The following is a 19,571-nucleotide window of genomic DNA, read 5'->3' as shown; positions in this document are numbered from 1 at the left end:
ATCCTTTGGACCCCATCCTCCTCCACCTTCTTTGGAACCCAGTACCATGCTGATTCCTTAGACTCTCTGGTCTTCCACTTCTCCCTTTTTCCTGGGTCCTTCTCAGAGATAAAGCAGTACCTAAAAAGGGAAAGGGAGACACACTGTTGCCTCATTCTCTCCTCCTTCACACTTCCAACATTTGGGAGCTGTGCAAGGGTAGCTTCTTTCTGACATCTACCTCCTCTACTACCTGGAAGGGCATGTCTCTAAGCTGCCAGTTATTTCCAGGAGGTCAAATCCAATAGATGCTTTCAAATCCCTCACTCTACTTGATTTCTCAGCAGTATTCAACACCTGTGCAAAAAAAAAAAAAGCCCTTCCCTGGGCTTCCATGACTTTCCACCTCCTGGTTTTCCTTTCATTTCTTTAGCTACTGCTTGTCAGTCTCCTTTGCCTGCTTACCTGCCACTTAAAACTTTTGAGAGTGCCTGTGGTGTTGCCCTGGGCCCTCTCTTCTTTATAGCAGAGATCAGCACATTTTTTTTTTTCTTTAAAGGGCCATATAATAAATTATTCTAGGCTTTGCAGGCCATAAGGTCTGTCACAACCACTCAACTCTGCCACTGTGACATGAAAGCAGCCATGAACAATAGTTTAACTAATCGACATGGCTCTGTTCCAATAAAACTTTATTTACAAAAACAGATGGTGGGTTGGATTTGGCCTATAGCCTGTGGTTTGCCATGCCATACTCTATACTCTGCCTAGAGAAGCATCCTCTCTTGAGTCTCCAATGACCATCTATACATCACATTCATATCCAAATCAGTATCTCCAGCTACCTAAAATCCACATTTAAATGTCTCAAAGGCATCTCAAATCTTACCTGAGGAATTGTGCTCTTTGCCCCCAAATCTGATCTTCCTCCAGTGTCCTTAGTAAAAGGCACTGCCATAGAGTGCACAAGGCAGAAAGTAAGGCATCCTAGATGTTTCTCCCTCTTTCATTCTCTAATTCTTTGAACTGGAAGAATACCTAAAAAAGGTAACTCTGTAAATGCCATTATTTGAAGCACACAGTCAAATTTAACATTTCACTAATAGAGCTAAACTTTATTTCCATGTTTATTACATGTTTATCTTTGATGTTGAATACATATTAGATTGATTTAACATACAACTTGGGAGAAAAGCTGACATTCTCCATTAGATGGGTTAAAAAGGAATGTAAAACTACAAAATACTTGTTTAAGTTTGTATTCTAAATTATGGCAAACAGAACAATAATTACCTTGCCATTTTTCTCTTTCTAGTTTTCCAAGATGGATTTCATTATAAAATGTTTTTCATAACAATTTATTTCAAGAAAGGAAATAAGGGATAATCATTAAAACCATTTTACTTTAAGTATAGAGTACAAATAAAGAGTCTTAACGCAGAACTCCTATCTCCTATTTAAAATACAAATAATACTTCAGGATATTAGGAACTGAGGGGGACTGACTATTGTAAACTGCAAATCTAATGACTTGAGCAAACCCACACATGCCATTTGCTTTTGTCTGCAAGAGTCAGGCTAATTTAAGGGTGACACAACAGAGTTCTATTTGATATCTATGTCACCCAGTTTCTACTCAGAATGGGGATGGCCAAATACTAAGTGCTTACGTGATGGAGATTCAGGATTAATCAATTCCAAGTGGCTAAGAGCTAACAGAGTTAATCGTTCCATCCCCCAATCTATGGCCATGTACAAATGTACAGATTTTAGCATTCACTGAAAGTTTTAAAATAAAACTCCTCTAGATACTCTGAAACGGCTGAAATTCACAGTGTATAAAGACTGTTATCTGCAGTATAATTGCAGTGTTTCAGCAAAATCAAAATTATGGGTGGTTATCAAAGTTGTTATTGGTAATAGTTTCTTTTTCTTCTCTATAAGCCCCTTAGCATGTTTTGTGAAGCAAGGTGTGTTCTTAATACTCCTACTCTTTACTTAGATTTTAAAAATAATAAATCAGCTTAAAATTATTTTCTACCAGGGATTACAGGATGAAAACTCTTACTAGAAGTGTGAATGATGCCTACTGTTCTCATTAGACAGGTGTTTAGAATCATCTGCAAAATCCCATATTCTTCTTAATAATAATGCTTATAAAAGATGTTTAATAAAGATAACTCGCTTCTAATTAGATTACTCTAGTGATAAAATATTTTCTCATGTAACTGTTTAGGCCAAATGATTTATGGCTTTTCCATTTTTAAGATGTCATGTTGTTAAAGCTTTTCTAAATACTCTTCTAATATCAGATTCTTAAATGAGAAAAGACGAAAGAGCGAAAAACTCTGTCTCAAGGCACACTCCTTTTCTTACAACAGGGTTGACACACTTTTCTGTAAAGGGCCAGACAATAAACATTTCAGGCTTTGTGGGTCACAGGGTCACTACTGCAATGACTCAAGTTCTGCTGTTCTTGTGAGAAAGCAGCCATAGACAATATGTATTTACAGAAAGAGTAGTCCGAATTTGGCCTGCAGGCCACAGCTGGCCAATCTCTGCCGTAGAACAGAAAGGACATCTAAAAAATCCTGGTCTCTAGTCCAATGTGATGACTGACTCAGAATCTAGCAGTTTAATCACTCTAGAACACATTGATGTTGAACACCGAATTTAGCCAACTTTCCACTTCTGGTTCAGATTATTCAAACTCATGTCATCATGCTTTTCATTTGGGATAATTTATCTTCATTTAAGAACTTGCCTGAGCATTATTTATTGAGGGATTCAGTTTAAAATTAATAAATGATGTCCATAAAATTGAATATCCAATTTAATTTTTGAAAAAAATGAAAAATATAACAGAATCAAAACATTAAAAATAAGTACACTTACTACCCATTCCAGTAATTCATTTAAGTCATATCAACTATAGAATAGGAAAAATAAATTCAGAAGTGTAATTACTTTAAAATACACTGCTTCCATTTCTGTCAATATTTTACATTTATGTATATATTCTAGAGTGTAAGCAGAAATTCTCTCTAAAAATCTCCTAAAATCTTGAGGTGCATATTAGAGCCACAGGCAATATCTGACATATAAAATTGCAGTACAGGCCTTTCAAATTTGGCATTTCACTGGTACAATACAATGACCAACGTGTATAATCACTGTACAGGGCCTAGACATTCCAGTAAGAACCATTATTTTCTTTAATGTAGAATGATTAATACATATTCTACAAGGGGCAGTGAGGTTTAGTAATTCTATTGGGTATGTCCTGACATAATTTTCAAATTGTACAGTAAAACAAACAGCTTTGTTAAGGCCATGTTTTATTTGCTGATTAATGGACAAAAGGCAATGTAATTTATTTTCAAGTATTTTCTTGAAAGTCTGTGCTCATAAAAATCATGAAAAGTTGGAAAGACTGTTAAATCACTGAAACTTTAAATATATCTTACACAATCTTGTTTGTACAAAAATACAAGTTAAATATAAACATAAAGCAATCATGATAATTTTATGCAAATCTGTTTTATGTGATCTTCAGTTATATATAAAAGTTTCTTGGTTCTGTTTGTGAAAAGATCAATACCAGATTGAATTACTATCTATTGGCAAAGGGCCCTAAAAAGCTTACTTTAGCAATTATCTTTTACATGGTTAAGAGCATTTCCTAATTTGAGATCACCTAAACACTGGAAAAAAGAAAAAATGAAAAGGGCAGTATGTCCATAAACCAACAAATAATGTGGCTGTAATGTATCATAAAACACAAAGAACCCCCACACATCTGTACAATAAACATTATGTATTACATACTCACACACACAGGTGTATACGTGTGTGCATGCACGTAAACACACACACACGCACACGCAGGCACGCACACACATACCCAGTCATAAAACAAAGCTTAATGAGGTGTTGCTTCCAGTTCGATATTCAGCTGTGCATTTTTTCTTACTTCATCAAATGAATAGCTTTTTGTCACCTTCCCATTCTTGAAGACAGTATGGAGAAGATCCTGCACAAATATAACAATATTAAAGTTTAATGATATTAGACTATCAAACAAAATTCTTAAGTGATGCTTTGATGAATGAGGTTAGTCAAATACACAGAGATGCTGATAGTGTTCAAATTATGAAATGATTTTATTCACAAAGAATGCTGGGAGAGCAGGCATGATCTAAAATGGGATGTAGAGACATTTAACTTTTATGGAAAGGAATGATCTGAGTAGTACATTCTTAAAACAGTTTTCCTTAAAGGAAAAATGAAAAAACCTAGTTGACCCATCTCTTTTTTTTTCAGGTGGAAGATGCTTACTGCTTTGGTTGCCCAGAAGAACTATGGCTGTCACGGATAAGCATGACTGACAGATCAGCAAGGAAAGCCTGCCAGACCTTCCCTCGTTCCTAGCCAAGACTCAACACCGATTAAACTTCTCAATTTGGAATTTACTAAACTTTCTAATCACGAGTTTTGGCCTTAAAGAAGCAAGCAAGCAAACAAAGCCAACACTGAAAACAAGCAACCAAACCCAGAAGAGAAACATAAATTGATTTCTTGACTAATGCACAGCCACTGATTTTAAAAACTCTGTGTATATTCCGGAAGTCACTGATACGTGTAATCCATTTGATCCACACAAGGATAAAACAAAGACAAGTTAAGAGAATTAGGACTGAATTCCCTTTCGAGTCTGGTAAAGCCATCCCTGTCTCACTAAGGAATTATCTGCCTCTAGTTTCTCCTGAAAAATCCACAGAAGTAATCTACTATGCCGAAGTTTTCCATCTCATCGGAAGGTGAGGAGCATACAATGTTATCTAACATTTTTGTCATTATGTTGTTTCCTTTTTATCCTAAGTTTTATTTTTTATTTAAAATTTTTTTATTGAGGTATAGTTGATTTACAATATTAGTTTCAGGTGTACAACATAATGATTTATTATTTTTAGATTATAATCCACTTAAAGTTATTATAAAATATTCGCTATATTCCCTGTGATGTACAGCATGTGTAGTTTTTTTTTTTTCTTTTTTTTTTTGCGGTACGTGGGCCTCTCACTGTTGTGGCCTCTCCCGTCGCGGAACACAGGCTCTGGATGCGTAGGCTCAGCGGCCATGGCTCACGGGCCCAGCCGCTCCGCGGCATGTGGGATCCTCCCGGACCACGGCACGAACCCGTGTCCCCTGCCTCCGCAGGTGGACTCTCAACCACTGCGCCACCAGGGAAGCCCATGTAGCTTATTTATTTTATACACAGTAGTTTGTACCTCTTACTCCCCTACCCTGCCCCTCCTCGCTTCCCTCTCCCCACTGGTAAACACTAATTTGTTGTCTGTATCTGTAAGACTGTTTCTGTTTTGTTATATTCATTTATTTTTTAGATTCCACACACAAGTAATAACATACAGTATTTGTCTTTCTCTGTCTGACTTATTTCACATAGCATAATACCCTCCAGGTCCATCCATGTTGTTGCATATGGCAAAATTTCCTTTTTTTTTAATGGCTGAGTAATATTCCATTGTATATATGTGCTACATTTTCTTTATCCATTCATCTGTTGATGGACACTTAGGTTGCTTCTGTATCTTGGCTATTGTAAAGAATGCTGCTGTGAACATTGGGGTGTATATAGGTTTCAAATTAATGTTTTCATTTTCTTTGAATATATACCCATGAGTGGCATTGCTGGGTCGTATGGCAACTCTATTTTTAGTTTTTTGAGGAATCTCCATACTGTCCTCCCTAGTGGCTGTATCAATTTACACTCCCACCAACAAGGTAAGAGGGTTCTCTTTTCTCCACACCCTCTCCGGCATTTGTTATTTGTAGACTTTTTGATGATGGCCATTTATTCTGACAGGTGTGAGGTGAAACCTCATTGTGGTTTTGATGTGCATTTCTCTAATAATTAGCAATGCTGAGCATCTTTTCATGTGCCTGTTAGCCATCTGGATGTCTTCTGTGGAAAAATGTCTGTTCAGTCCTTCTGCCCATTTTTAGATCGGACTGGTTTTTTTGATATTACGTTACATTAGCTTTTTGGATATTTTGGATATTAACCCCTTGCTGGTCATATCATTTGTAAATATTTTTCCCATCAACGTAGGCTGTCTTTTTGTTTCATTGACGGTTTCCTTTGCTGTGCCAAAACTTTTAATTAGGCCCCATTTGTTTATTTTTGCTTTTATTTCTTTTGCCTTGGGAGACTAAGAAAATACTACTATGATTTGTGTCAGAGTGCTTCGCCTATGTTCTCTTCTAGGAGTTTCACGGTATCATGTCTTACATTTAGGCTCATTACTGCTTTTGACACATTTTATATCTTTTTTGTTTTGTGTATCCCTGAACTACTTATAGGTGATTTTACTGTTTGTCTTTTAAACTTCCTTAGTATATGCTTGATTTGCTATCTTTACTATATAACTGCCTTTACTGATGAGGTATTTCCTTTTGTAATTATCATGTTTACTCCTATTAACATTTCTTATAAAGCTGGCTTGGTGATGCTGAACGTTTAGCTTTTGGTTGTCTGTAAAACTTTTGATATCTTCAAATCTGAATGAAAACCTTGCCAGGTAGAGAGTATTCTGGGTTGTAGGTTTCACCCTGTCATCACTTTAAATATATTGTACCATCCCTCTGGCCAGCAGACTTGCTGCTGAAAAGTCAGATTATACAGCCTTATTAGAGTTCCCTTGTAAGTTGTTGCTTTTCCCTTGCTGCTTTTAACAATCTAATTACAGTGTTTCTTGGTGTGGTCCTCTTTGGATTTGATCCTTTTGGGGCTCTCTGTGCTTCCCCTTCCCAGGTTAGGTAAGTTTTCAGCTACCGTGTCTTCAAATATGTTCTCTGCCCCTTTCTCTCTTCCTTCTGAGACTACTACAATGCAAATGTTAGTTGCTTGATGTTGTACTAGAGGTGTCTTAAACTGTTCTCATTTTTTTTTTTATTCTTTATTCTCTTTAGCTTAAGTGATTTCCATTACTTTGTCTTCCAGTTCACTGATCCATTCCTCTGTATCATTTCATCCGTTGATTCCTTCTAGTGTATTTTTAATTTCAGTTATTGTATTCTTAATCTCTGGTTCTTTATATTTTCTGACGTTTTGTTACAAACTTCTAAACTCTCACTCTGGTTAGCCAGTCTTTTCATGAGTTCTTTGATCATTTTTAAGATCATTATCTTGAACTCTTGTACGTGGTAGGCTGGTTATGTTTTCTGACCTTTGAGAAGTTGCCTTTTGTAGAACTCCTCTGTGTCCCAGCAGTGAATCCCTTCTGGTCACCAGAGCTATATGCTGCTCTAGGTAGGGCTCCTCCTATGTGGGTTGCTTGGGTCCTTCTGCTGTGGAAGACTGACTACAGCTTCCACAGTCTCGCTGGTTGCCAGGCCTTGTGTGTAGACTGCTCGCGGCTGGTTGGTGGGGCTGAGTTATAAGGCTGCTAGCTGTGGAACCCTGGAGGGGGGGTCCCGGGGCTAGTGTCAGCCCACTGCTGAGCAGAGCCAAGTCCTGAGGGCTGGTGTCAGACTGCTGGTAGGTAGGGCCAGTTGCTAACAGCTGGCTGTGGGGTCCAGGGTGTCCTGAAGCTTGTGTTGGCTTGCTAGTGAGTGGGGCTGAATCCAAGAGCAGCTAGCTGAGGGGCCCAAGGTGTCTCCAAGGTCAGCTACTGGGTCTGACTCAGGCTCCTTTCAGACTACTGCTTCTGCCCTGCGTCTCAAAGCATGTGTAAGTTTGTGTGTGCCCTTTAAGAGTAGAGTCTCTATTTCCCACAGCCCCCTGGGTGTCCCGAAATAAGCCCTGCTGGCTTATCTTCCTGGTGCAGGACCTGCCCCAGGCTGGAGAGGCTGAGGTGGAGCTCAGACCCCTCACTTCTTTGGAAGAACCTCTGAAATTATATTCTTCTCCTGTTGATGGGTTGCCCACTTGCAGGTGTGGGTCTTGACTATACTGTGACTCTGCCCCTCTCACCTGCCTCGTCATAGTTCCTTCCTTATAGCTTTAGTTGCAGATCTTTTCTGGTAGATTCTGGTCTTCCTCGTCAGTATTTGCTCTGTAAATAGCTGTAATTTTGGTGTGCCCGTGAGAGGAGGTGAGCTCAGGGTCTTCCCACTCCACCATCTTGAAACAATCTTATCTGTCCTTGTGTTGCTTCAAATCACACTGCTCTTCCTGTGACATTTTCTTTATAAATTTAACTTTAATCTATTGAGGAAAGGTGGTTCCTATTAAATCAAAAGGTCTAGATGATCATAAATTGATTAGTGACTCAAATGTTCTCGAGTATCATTCACATACTCTTAAAGTCTTGGCAGTACAAGAGTTAAGTGAAGGCTATGCAAAGAACTGCGTAACAGGCTATATAAAGGAATCTAATTCTAAAAGTTTTAGGGACTTATACATATTTTTCATTAAACAGAAAAATCATATTGTATTAATTCTGGCTCAAAATCTTAAAAGAATATAATAAAAGTAACATAAGCAAAATATGTGATGTGGTATAAAGGATCAAAAGTTAAAAACATCTAAAGTAATAAGTTAGTGTATTTATGTTTAGTGTAAACCCTCCTCTGAGAATATGAATATTCATGAGTAATTTTCCTCTAAAAAAGAGTATTTTCTTTTTCAATCTGGTGGCTTAAACTATTGAGTTCAGGAATATAAGTGTACTTTTGTATGTTAACGAGCATAGAGACTACTTTAGCATACTATACATGTTTCTAGTTTGGTTGACTAAAATCAGAAAACTTGGTTAAGTCTAGGTTTCACCATTTATTAGTTATATAATCTGAATCAAGTCTCACTGTTTTCACATCTTACACTACTAAGATAACGTAACTTGCCTTAGAGCTGCTGGGAGAATCAAATGAGACTAAAGAAAACCATCTGAACTAGATTCTATTGTTTTGAAAAAGGGAATTGTCTTTAACAACATTTTAGAATTTGGATAGCCCTTCTTTTATCTAATAAAATTACCAAAGTTTTACTATAACATAAATAGCTATGAGCAGTCAAAGAAGAACATCCTTTAAGTATTCTTAACTATTCCCATTCAGAAACGATTCACTGCTAATTGGCAATGAGAGTAAGATCAAATATATGCAAACTCACTGAAGCTCATCAATCACTCCCTGCTGATCACTATGTAGAAAACCATAATTTTTTTTGGAATGTTACAAAATATTTCACCCAATGTATGTAAAAGTCTCATATTTACTATCTAGCCATTTCTTGTTTTTCATCGTATTTTGGAAGGCTAGGTCAGCAACTGTAAACACTTTAAATAAAACATAAAAGCTTCCTTTCTTAATTTGAAGAGTCAACCTACTACTGTTTAAAAACCAAACCAAACCAAAAAAAAAAAAAACCCAAATCAGCATAGATACATACATGACCATATTCTTCAAGGTCTCCTTTTCCTTCCTCAAGTGTAACAAAACTCCCTGCTGGTGTCCTATGCAAAGATAATCGGCCCTTTTTGGACCTTTTGTTGGGATCAGCAACCGGGTCCTTGAAGACATTAATCTGGAATCCAAATTAAGAAAGTTGGAGAAATACAAGACTAATCATCAGAAATGTTCACTCAACCCCCATTAAAAAAAAAAAAAGTGTGTACCTAATTTATATAAATTTTAAGGCACTTTGTACGTATAATTAATTAAACTAATCCACACCTGGCTTTTAGAGAGAAGACTCTAGCCTGTTTTGGAGGACAGAGTCCTCTGTGATGAAGAAGGTATGAACAAAGTCCAAATCTTGGATATCCTTTCTTACCAGTGTAGAATACTAATACTCCATCTGTAGTAAGTCTTTGAGGTTAACAATGTGACCCTTAAGGTATCTCCTTTTGTATTATGCCTTGCCCTTAAACTGATCTAAGTACAGCACATGTGTGTTACTGAAAAATCAATCTATGTCAACTCAATTATATAATCTGTGGCAAGGGAACGAGGAGTTTACTACGATAAAGCCTTTCCTATTTCATAACCTTTTCCCTTTTGTTACTTTTTATTCTATTACCTTGTTACTCTCAGAAGCAAAGAAGACCTAGAGAACCTAGAGACCTAGAGCACAATGTTTCAGGATCAGAAAGGAAGAAGCAGCTGGAGATGGCTATAAGAAGAGAAGCAGAAGAGGCAATCCCAGAACTCGCCAAAGAAAGCTGGTGGTGAACTAAGGTAGGGAACCAACCCCTGTGTTCTTAGGATCTCCTACACACACCCTTTAATACACAGACTCTCAAGAGCTTATGAAGAGCTAGGGAGACTGTTGTTCAGCTGCTCGCAGCTTGGGTTCCCTTGTTTTAAGGCTACCAGAACATGATTCTAGTAACACAACTCACACGTCATAGTTCACCTTCCTAAAACATTCTTTGACAGTGTTTACATACGTGATGGCTAGGTTAGCTGACATTCTCGTTCAAATATGGTCAACTTTTTGATTCAAAGGTATATACTGAAGTAGTGGAAATGAATTGACCTGCATCATCTCTCTTAAATAATCTCTCATTTTCCCAAATCTCCATTTTTTTCTGAAGTCAAGTTATCAGCCCCTGTCTCTTTTCCTTCTTTGTTTCTGCCTCAAGGTCAGGGGTACCTGACAATACAGTAACAGTTCAAGACCATATTATCCTTGGACTATTGTGTTCAATAAGTACATTCAACATACATACATAAATATTAACAACACAAGAGTAAAAGTTCAATGACATACCCCAAGGCCATTGGTTACAACATAACTACATTTAAAGGAACAATTCAGGAGATCTCTTGTTAACTTCTGCAGCAAAGCTCCACCAGAACCAAAGGAAACATTTTCTATGCTCCATTTTTTTTGCTTCATGCCTTCCACAATCTAGATTAAAAATAAGATATAAATAAATAAATTTAAGCCAAGTAATTTGGAAGAGGAAGGAGCTAATTATCCATGAGCCATATTGATGAATACACCATCCAAAGCTGTTTTATAACACAGTAAATAATGAGATAAGAATAAGGTCTACACAAAGTTACATTCCACTCTTTTCTTTTAAAAGACCCACCAACCACAAAAAAGGGCAGCCCAAGGGATAAGTGTAGAAGGAGGGGATTTCATTTAAAGTTCCTGAATTTGTGTTGTAGTCACAGTGATTGTGGTTTAGGTTGGGGGAATGGAGGAAATGAGAGGGAGAAAAATAATAGCTATAAATACCTAAGGTTACTTGAGTAAACTCTCATCTACCTCTTGCAGTTACTGCCCAGATGTCAGTAGCGCAAGCAATGGGGCCTGGATGTTTGCCCCAAATTACTAGATTCTAGAAATGACACTCCTCATCACTAATAAATCTCAATACATGTTATCACATGTCATATGTAATGGGGCATTTAAAAGTCAACGGATATTGGTGGTAAAACAGTATAAAACACCCTCTCCTGCGTAACAGTTGAGACACTGGCAGTCCTCTTACTCTGGCTGGTACTCCAGTGCCGTAAGCAAAATTATGAACTGACTGGGTGTTAAGATTTATCATTGGATCATTTTTGGGAGAATGATCATCTAAAAGCCAGAAAGAGAGACCTATATGAACAGAGAGTTCCAGCAACTAGAATAGTTCTTTCAAGGGACACATAATTTAAAAGTTACATTAATTTATTAATCTACATTATTATCAATATCATTTGTATTTCTTTTTCCTAAGCAGGACTTATTTACCTAGCATCTGTCTTCTTATTTAACATATTCCATCACTTTTATGGTAGACGGTGGCAAATAAAATTTAATAACCATTTTTAATTTCATAAGAATAGTCAAAAGGAAGTAACTGGAAAGTCCCGTTTCATTTTATTTAAACAGAACTTTCAGAAGTGATCAGAAAATCGTAAGCAAGTTTAATAGTTTTAAGTGAATCATTAATATAAATTTGCCATATTCCTCCCAATACCAAAAGTCTCAAACTGACCTTTTATCTATCCTTATTTTCAACCTTGCAAGACACAAATAGATAAACTCCAAGGACCTTCATCTTTTAACAAGCCTACACTTAAAAAAAATCTCAGCCATCTAATTCTCCTGGTATATGTCAGGAATCAAGATGGAAACATATACAATTTATTTTAAAGTGAGTCCTTAGGTTGTACATAAACCCAGTCTCATGTCTTTCATTACTATACCTGAACCCAAAAGTACTCAAGGGCCCTGAATTCAGATTTATTTTTCACTGAACTAACTGTAAACTAAGTATAACTAAAATAATAATAAAAACCTTATAAGACAACACAAAATTAAGGCATGTTCTAAAAAGTGCATTTCGATACTGAAGAAATACAAGGAGCAGAACAAAAAAATGGGGGAGAAGAAATGGAAACAGATGGAGGGTAAGGAGATTTGGGTAAAATATACAGAGAAAATAGTTTCAGAACTGTCACCTGTTTTAGGTAAGCCTCAGAAGCACAAGAAGGAGTAAATCACAAAGAACAGTATCACCTAATGTCATATCTCTGTATTTTAGGACCAATAAGATATTCTTCCCATATAGCTTTGCCAAAACTTGTGAAATTTAGACAATTTAAAGTTTAAGTGAATTTTTCTATTAATGTTACAGGAAATTATGGAATTAGAGTAAAAATTACTGTTTAAAAATATTTGCACATACAAATCAGAAGGAAATCTGACTAGACATAGCAAAAATGCTATATGAATTTCCTTTTCTTGCTTCTAAAGACTTACTTTGACCCACCTTCAGTATGAAGAAAGCAGGTAGCAGGTACTACCCCCTTTAGGTAATGAGCGCATCCGCATTAATACCAACTATTCATTCTCTGACCATTCTGTTTAAGGTTTCACCAATGCCAGAGAATATCTGTCTCAATATTTAACTTCTTGATCATGGAGTTTAAAAAAAAAAAAAGTTCAAGTTCTGAACTGATTCTCAACTTTAAAAATGCATACACATTTTCAAAGTTTATTTAGAAAACAAAAAGAAAACAAAAAGAAAAAAAGGAAAGCCAAAGAGCTTCAGTTTTTAAAGGGAAGTTCAAATACCTGATGGAACAACCGAACTTAAAGAGCTGCCCCTAAGAACAAGTAAGGGTAGGTATAAGCAACGGGAAGCGCACTGGGCTAATGCGTATTCTGATATACGGTACCCTGCCCACATTTCTTCATCCGAAAGGGGGATAAGTATGTGTGAGGATACCCGCTACAATGGAGGTATGCGTACTAGTTCTTAACTGATACAAGGTCAGAAACCTTCAATTCAGCTGAGCGACAGGACAACTGCAATTAAACATGCCAGCTGAGATTTCTATGCTCAGGTCCTCTTCCTTGCTGCAGATTTTTCTTCTGTTTCTTCCTTCCTTTTCACATCAAAGCCTTAGAAGAGCTGGGGAAGTTTCCACTTTTCTTAGGCAAGGCAGTTTGGGAGAGTTGGTAGAAGAAACCTCATTTCTGTTATTGCAAGACATCTATTCCAGACATCATTTTCAAGCTCTAAATGCATATCGCCACAGAAGTACTGATAGTGATATGCAATAGTTCTTACTTTTATTTATTTAATTTTTATTTGTTTTTGGCCACCCTGTGCAGCATGTGCAATGTCCCCGACCAGGGGTGGAACCCTTGGCCCCTGCAGTGGAAGCATGGAGTCGTAAGCACTGGACTGCTGGGGAGGTCCCAATAGTTCTTACTTCTAAATGAATCCTTGGAAAACAAACTATTTATAATTTGGGTACTGACCCTTAATCTAACCACACTGAACTCTTTCAAGCAGAAAATTCCATGTGAAACTATATACATTAGAATTTCAGTGCTTTATAGTAGCTGACAGTCTACAGCGTGGTATCGCTGATAGTCTTTAATACCCAAAATACTCCATAAAAACTGAGTTCCTTAGAAGCTTATCCGAGAAACAAAAGAGGAAAAAGTTTTAAGATAGCATAAAACGTACGCTATTTGGCTAATAGTGGTAACAATGTTAAATTTAGAAGAGGTGACAAACCATTCAATACTTTTTGAAAAAGCACAGATGAATATCATTCAAGTTTCACACTGTTAGCGTAACATGAAGCTCCAGTCTATTAAAACGGAGACCTATTTGTACAGTGTCAAGACTTTTTGTTGTATATACAAAAAATATTCCTTGACTGGCATTTTCTTGTTTCCTAGTGACACTTCTTTGGGCTCATCATCCAGGGCGGCCAATGAGGACTGGCAGTATGGTTTGGCCGGTACTTCTGTATTTTAAGTTAATATATTTTAAATATACTTCTATATTTTCAATTTTAAGCAATTAACAGAAAAGACATAAACCATCTTAAACGCTTATTAAAAGAATCACAGCTGTACTTAAATTATTAATGTGTTCTTTATCAAACTAATAAAAAGGAGTTTAATTATAAGGATTGCTTTATTGAAACTGTTAATATAAAATCCGTACCTCTTGTAAGGTATTAATATCCACTCCATCCCCTTGAATAACTCTAAGATAAGGTGGCAGCAACTTGTAGCCCTTTGAGTTCTCAGTAACAGGGAACTTCTTACCTAAAATATCCAAAACCTGTATGGAAAAATACACAGCCAAACACAAAATAACTAATACTGAAAAAAAAGTGCTAAAGCTTTCCAAAGTTTAAAAAAAAAACCAAGATTGTTAGCAAAGCAAGGTCGAGAACATAAAAATTAAATTAAATTTTACAATACTATGTATAAGCCTTCTAAAATTTTGTCTCAATTCCTTTTGATTATGTTAGAAACAGGCATGCAATTTTCTACCAAGTCAACTTATACTGTAAAGTGGCTCAGAACACAAGTAGTTTTCCCTCCCTCACATTTTTCAAATTAGATTCAGGAAAAAAAAAACCCTTTAACATTAGGAGCTTACAGTGGTAAATATAATATTTTTCAAAGGTATATAAAACATCATTTAAAAAACATGATTATACTTTTGATTTGGATATTTTCTGCTTGTGCCCAATAATTTAATTTGTCTGACACGAATCCATCTGAATTACAAAGTTCAAAGAAATCATGATACGCAGATAAAGCTGGAAATGAAGCAGATAAAACCCATAGTTTCTCTGAGGTGCTTCTCACTTAACAATGACACCCATTTTTAAAACCAAATTGCTTAATATGCCAAGTTGTCCCACTTATTCATTAACTACTGCAAGTTTGGGAGCAGCTGAAATACCTCAACACTGACTGAAAATTTCTCAGAACGCTTGGTCAGAGATTCCAAAGATCTACCCAACAATCACTCCCTTTTCCTAAATAAACTGTTCTAACAATGAAAACATTCCATACTGATAACTCTGTTGATTCCTGAAACGAGGTTTGGATATTTTTATTAGGTAACAGGAAAAACATGCAACCTGTTCAGTTTGCTAAAACCAAATCTGTTCATATTTCAGGGCTAAGATCAGACCTTCAGATGGCCTATTAACAGGACAGGAAAAGACGTCCTTGATTCTACACCCCACTTTCTTAAGGGGTAATTCATCACCTAATCATCAGCTGGCAAACAGTGTGGTAAAGAGGGAAGGTGATAGCCACGAAGACCTACGTTGGAACTTGGCTTATTTTACATGTCATGTGACCTTGAGCAAGTTTATTTTAACCTCTCTAAGCTGGTCTCTTTGTCTATAAAAAAGAGATTGTAATATTGATCATAGGATTTTCAGAGATTAAATAATGACATAGCTAAAGCAAAGCACACATAGCACTATATTTTTCTAGTAGTAAGCATCAATAACCTGCTCTTATTAGTGCTTTTCAAAGAAGGTAAACCAAGTCCTAAACACTAAAAAAAATGCAACAAGGCTATATTGAGAATCAACAGTATCTGTAAAGAATCTCTACTTGAAAACTATTTCCAAATTATTTTTATTCCACATTACATTGCACATATTTCTTTTGCACTAAAACCTTCAAAGGTACAGCAATGATAAAGGAAAAAGAACGAACCCACAAACTTGGTAACCAAATCACAGGACTGGTTAAAATGTTAACACCATTAATTAATTTTGAAGGTAAAAAGAAAAGAAAGTATCTATTCAACAGTACTTAACTGTTTCTTTGACAGTATATAAATAATCCATAACTCTGGATATCCTTTCTCTGTTATTAATGCGTGACCTTGGGCAAATCTATTACTCTCTGGGTTGCAACTCTAAAATAAGGGGACTAGTCCAGAGAGTTCTGAAATGGTGTGTGTATAAATGAAATTAAAAGTAGTGTCGATGCAGCTGGTCTATAGGCACTTTAATAGTCAACTTACGTATTAAAATTTACCTTTAATACAGTGTCAAGAGGATTTCCAGAATCAGGTCTGATTATTAGTGGTGCCTCTGTACTTCTTGATACTATTAAATGTCTTAGATCTTCACCCCAGATTTTCTCACACGCATTATAAATGTCATAGCTATCGCTGACCACAGATACAGGCACTGATGAAAATTGTGTTACTATATGTTCAAAAGCATCTTTTTCATGGTCCTTCCCCCAAGCTGTTATGGTACTAGAAAACAAAATGAAAATACAGATTTACTTAGGCAGACACATTATATGTTCCTGAATCATACCTCATGTTTACTATACTACACCTTCAACACTGCAGAGAAGGTGAGTGATTTAGTTTAATAAATGCACATCAAAAGGTTAACTGAGTATCTGAGCCAAACCACTCCTTGGCCAATTTTTAAGACTATAAGTAATCTCATTCCTCTCCAATAGTTATTTAAACTCTTAAGTCATGTTCAACCAACTATAAACTACATTATTTTCTTTTTTAGTATTCCTGAACCTACCTCCTGAACCTACCCATTTAAAATGAGTGAGCTAAAAAGTACCTGCTGCAGACACTTTCTACGTTACACTGAGATGTTAGAAGGAATGAACACATACTCCCATTATTCTGCTAGGCCATGCAAGCATTTGGCTCCCTTCTGTGCATTTTCAAAACCATATACCAATAATAGAAGGGACACATTTTATCTTTCTTACATTTCAAAATCTTACACTTAAAAGCAATTACTTAGGCAATTATTTATACTATACCATGCATAGATACAGTAAACTAACTCTTTACCTGTTATATCTTCAGTTGGCCAGTAACAGGTAGTCATTTATTTCACTTACAGATTATCCACTAGTACTTAATATATACTCCGGGAATAAGAATTATAATATTTAGTTTCAGCAAAACATAATTAAGATGGGAAATAAAGCGTGTGAGTTTCTATTAGGCAATTATTATTATAGTGATTTTTACACTGTCCTCAATAATGGTGGTTCTTTTTGGACAGATTAATGACATGTAACCGAAGTACTTGCTGGTTAACCAATATATAACATAAAAAATTTTTTTTAATTCTTAAAGAAAACTTCATAATGAATTTTAGAATTGTTACCATTTTCTCATGCCAAGTAATTTTTCTTTCTCCCTAATTTGCTAGTCTTTGCCTCTACCCCATTTTCCGAAGTAAAATGATGGAAAGTAAAACAACCCATTCATTTAACCCCATGCAGATATAAGATTATCTCAACACTGTTTGAAAAGTCATACTAATTTATTTTTGAAATTGTTGTTTTATTCTTATTTTTTTCTAAAGGACTGAAGTAAACAACTTTTCTTATGCTGGGGATGGCAGAGCATGCACATTTCAGGGGTGTAAAGACTTAGCTACCCAGAACTACTCTCATCTGAAATGGAGAGATAGCGTATTTATATAAAACTCATTTTACAGTGAACAAAGTAGCTATGATGCCAACTCTCCACTTAATGCAAGTATCTGTAGGCTAAAGGGAAAATTAAGACATGGATAAAGAGAAGCCCCTTCTTCATATCAAGAATTGCTATGGTCCCCTTTATAAGGGAGAGAATTAAGCTCAAAGAGTACCAACACTGGAGAGCTTTGCAATGTAAGAACAAACTCTTAAGAGTTAAGAGGTCACTGTTTATGCACTTATTTTTTACTAGCATTGTATCAATACAGTCAACTAACTCTGCTATTTGTGTGTATCACGTCTAGCAAACTTAATGGTTCATTTTTAGCCTTTATCTTACTTGCTTTCTCTTTGGCATGTGAACTTTCCTGAAGCTTTCTTTCCCAATGACTTCAATGACATATCCCATGCTTTGATTTTTTTCCCCATACTTCTGTGGGTCCTCTTCAGTTTCCCCTAGATGCTCTCCTTTCTCAATGTGACCTGGGGCACTGGTCTCTCTCTACACCTCCCTATGTGAAAAACACTCAAAGCTTTTAAAAAATACCTTTGTAGTGAGAGTTTCCAAAATCTGTACCTTAACCCAGGTTTTTTTTTTTCTGGAATACAGATCCATTTTGTTAGGGAGGAAAATGAGTTTCTTCATCTCATCGTCCCACAGACATTCCCCACAGCACCCTCCACATAATCTAATCATAATAACATCTAGTATAATATTTGGTATATGGAGATCACAAATATTTGTTCAATGAATTCTACTTAATTTAATTTGATACCTTTCCAAAGTTTGAGGAAGAGTTATATAATTGAATATTTTCAAGTCCAGATTCATATATTCTTTAAGAAAATATTTATAACAATGGCAATGTTCTAAATTTTAGTGTTTTCTTATTTTAAAGTTATCTTGGATGTTAATTCATTTTCCCTCAATGACCTTCTGATGTAGGAGATGTAAAATTTTAGCTCCTCCTGGATGGAGGAACTGAAGAACAGAGAGATAAATGACTTGCCCAAGGCCACCCAGTATGTCAGCTGTAAGGTCACTCAGATTTCCCAACTTTAAGTCTACAGTTCTTTTCACTATACTTTGCTGTTGTTTAAACGACTTGTCTATTTAAGAACATCTGACACATTAAAGAGTCAAATTTGCAGATGTAGTAAATATTACAAGACTATAAAAATACAATCGATTTTCAACCTGTTTTAACATAAAGCCCTAAAGAAGATATCACCTTTATTCTCAGATGTATAGTATCATACTCATGATGTTATTACTTTGAAACAAAAGCATCAATGAAGAGTCTAATATATGGGTACTACAAGAAGTTTTATCTAAGACCAAAAATAAAAATACTGCAACCCTAAAATCCTGGTCTGTTGATGTCACTCTTATTTTCCCAGTTTCACCAGTCATGAAACTTACATGTGAAAGTATTCATGTGCCTACTAATAAAGCAATGCTAATATATGTTAGCTGAATGTACCCTCTACTGAGCCCCAATTCAAATCATCACGTTCCAGCAATTTCATCTCCCTAGCCAATGCTCATGTTTGTCGCCTTCTTTCCATTTATTTAGCCACTTGGATCTGAACCTCATCATCTGTCAAAATTATTGCAACAGCTTCCTATAAATCCTCCTAACTTTTCATTTCTGTTTTTCAATTCATAAGATAGCCCCGCTATTACTCTTTCGACAGTATTTCTCTGATGACATCACTTCTTTGCTCAAAAACTTCCATGCCCACTCCCATTTGAAAATGGAATTAGAATAATCTAGCATGATGAGCAAATAGTTAACATTTCAATATCAAAATAAATTTGAGGGTGTTTACTAACCTGTCTTTCCACTCTACCCTACATTCCCTA

General features: G+C 36.0%; 1 protein-coding gene across 1 annotated transcript in view; it reads right to left on the bottom strand.

The window, feature by feature from the left end:
* Positions 1–3,300: 3,300 nt before the first annotated feature.
* NAMPT (nicotinamide phosphoribosyltransferase) overlaps positions 3,301–19,571 on the bottom strand; it is a 37,217-nt gene continuing 20,946 nt past the window's right edge. Inside the window, exons 7-11 of the mRNA XM_065883389.1 lie at positions 16,271–16,496; positions 14,418–14,537; positions 10,718–10,858; positions 9,395–9,529; positions 3,301–4,012 (exon numbers count right to left, since the gene is read on the bottom strand). Of these exons, the coding sequence (XP_065739461.1) occupies positions 3,902–4,012; positions 9,395–9,529; positions 10,718–10,858; positions 14,418–14,537; positions 16,271–16,496 (733 nt within the window). The 3' untranslated portion in view covers positions 3,301–3,901. The remainder of the gene's footprint in view (positions 4,013–9,394; positions 9,530–10,717; positions 10,859–14,417; positions 14,538–16,270; positions 16,497–19,571) is intronic.

The sequence above is a fragment of the Phocoena phocoena genome, chromosome 9 (genome assembly GCF_963924675.1).
Source record: "Phocoena phocoena chromosome 9, mPhoPho1.1, whole genome shotgun sequence".
NCBI lineage: Eukaryota > Metazoa > Chordata > Mammalia > Artiodactyla > Phocoenidae > Phocoena > Phocoena phocoena.
This window is presented reverse-complemented; position numbering and strand designations above follow the sequence as displayed.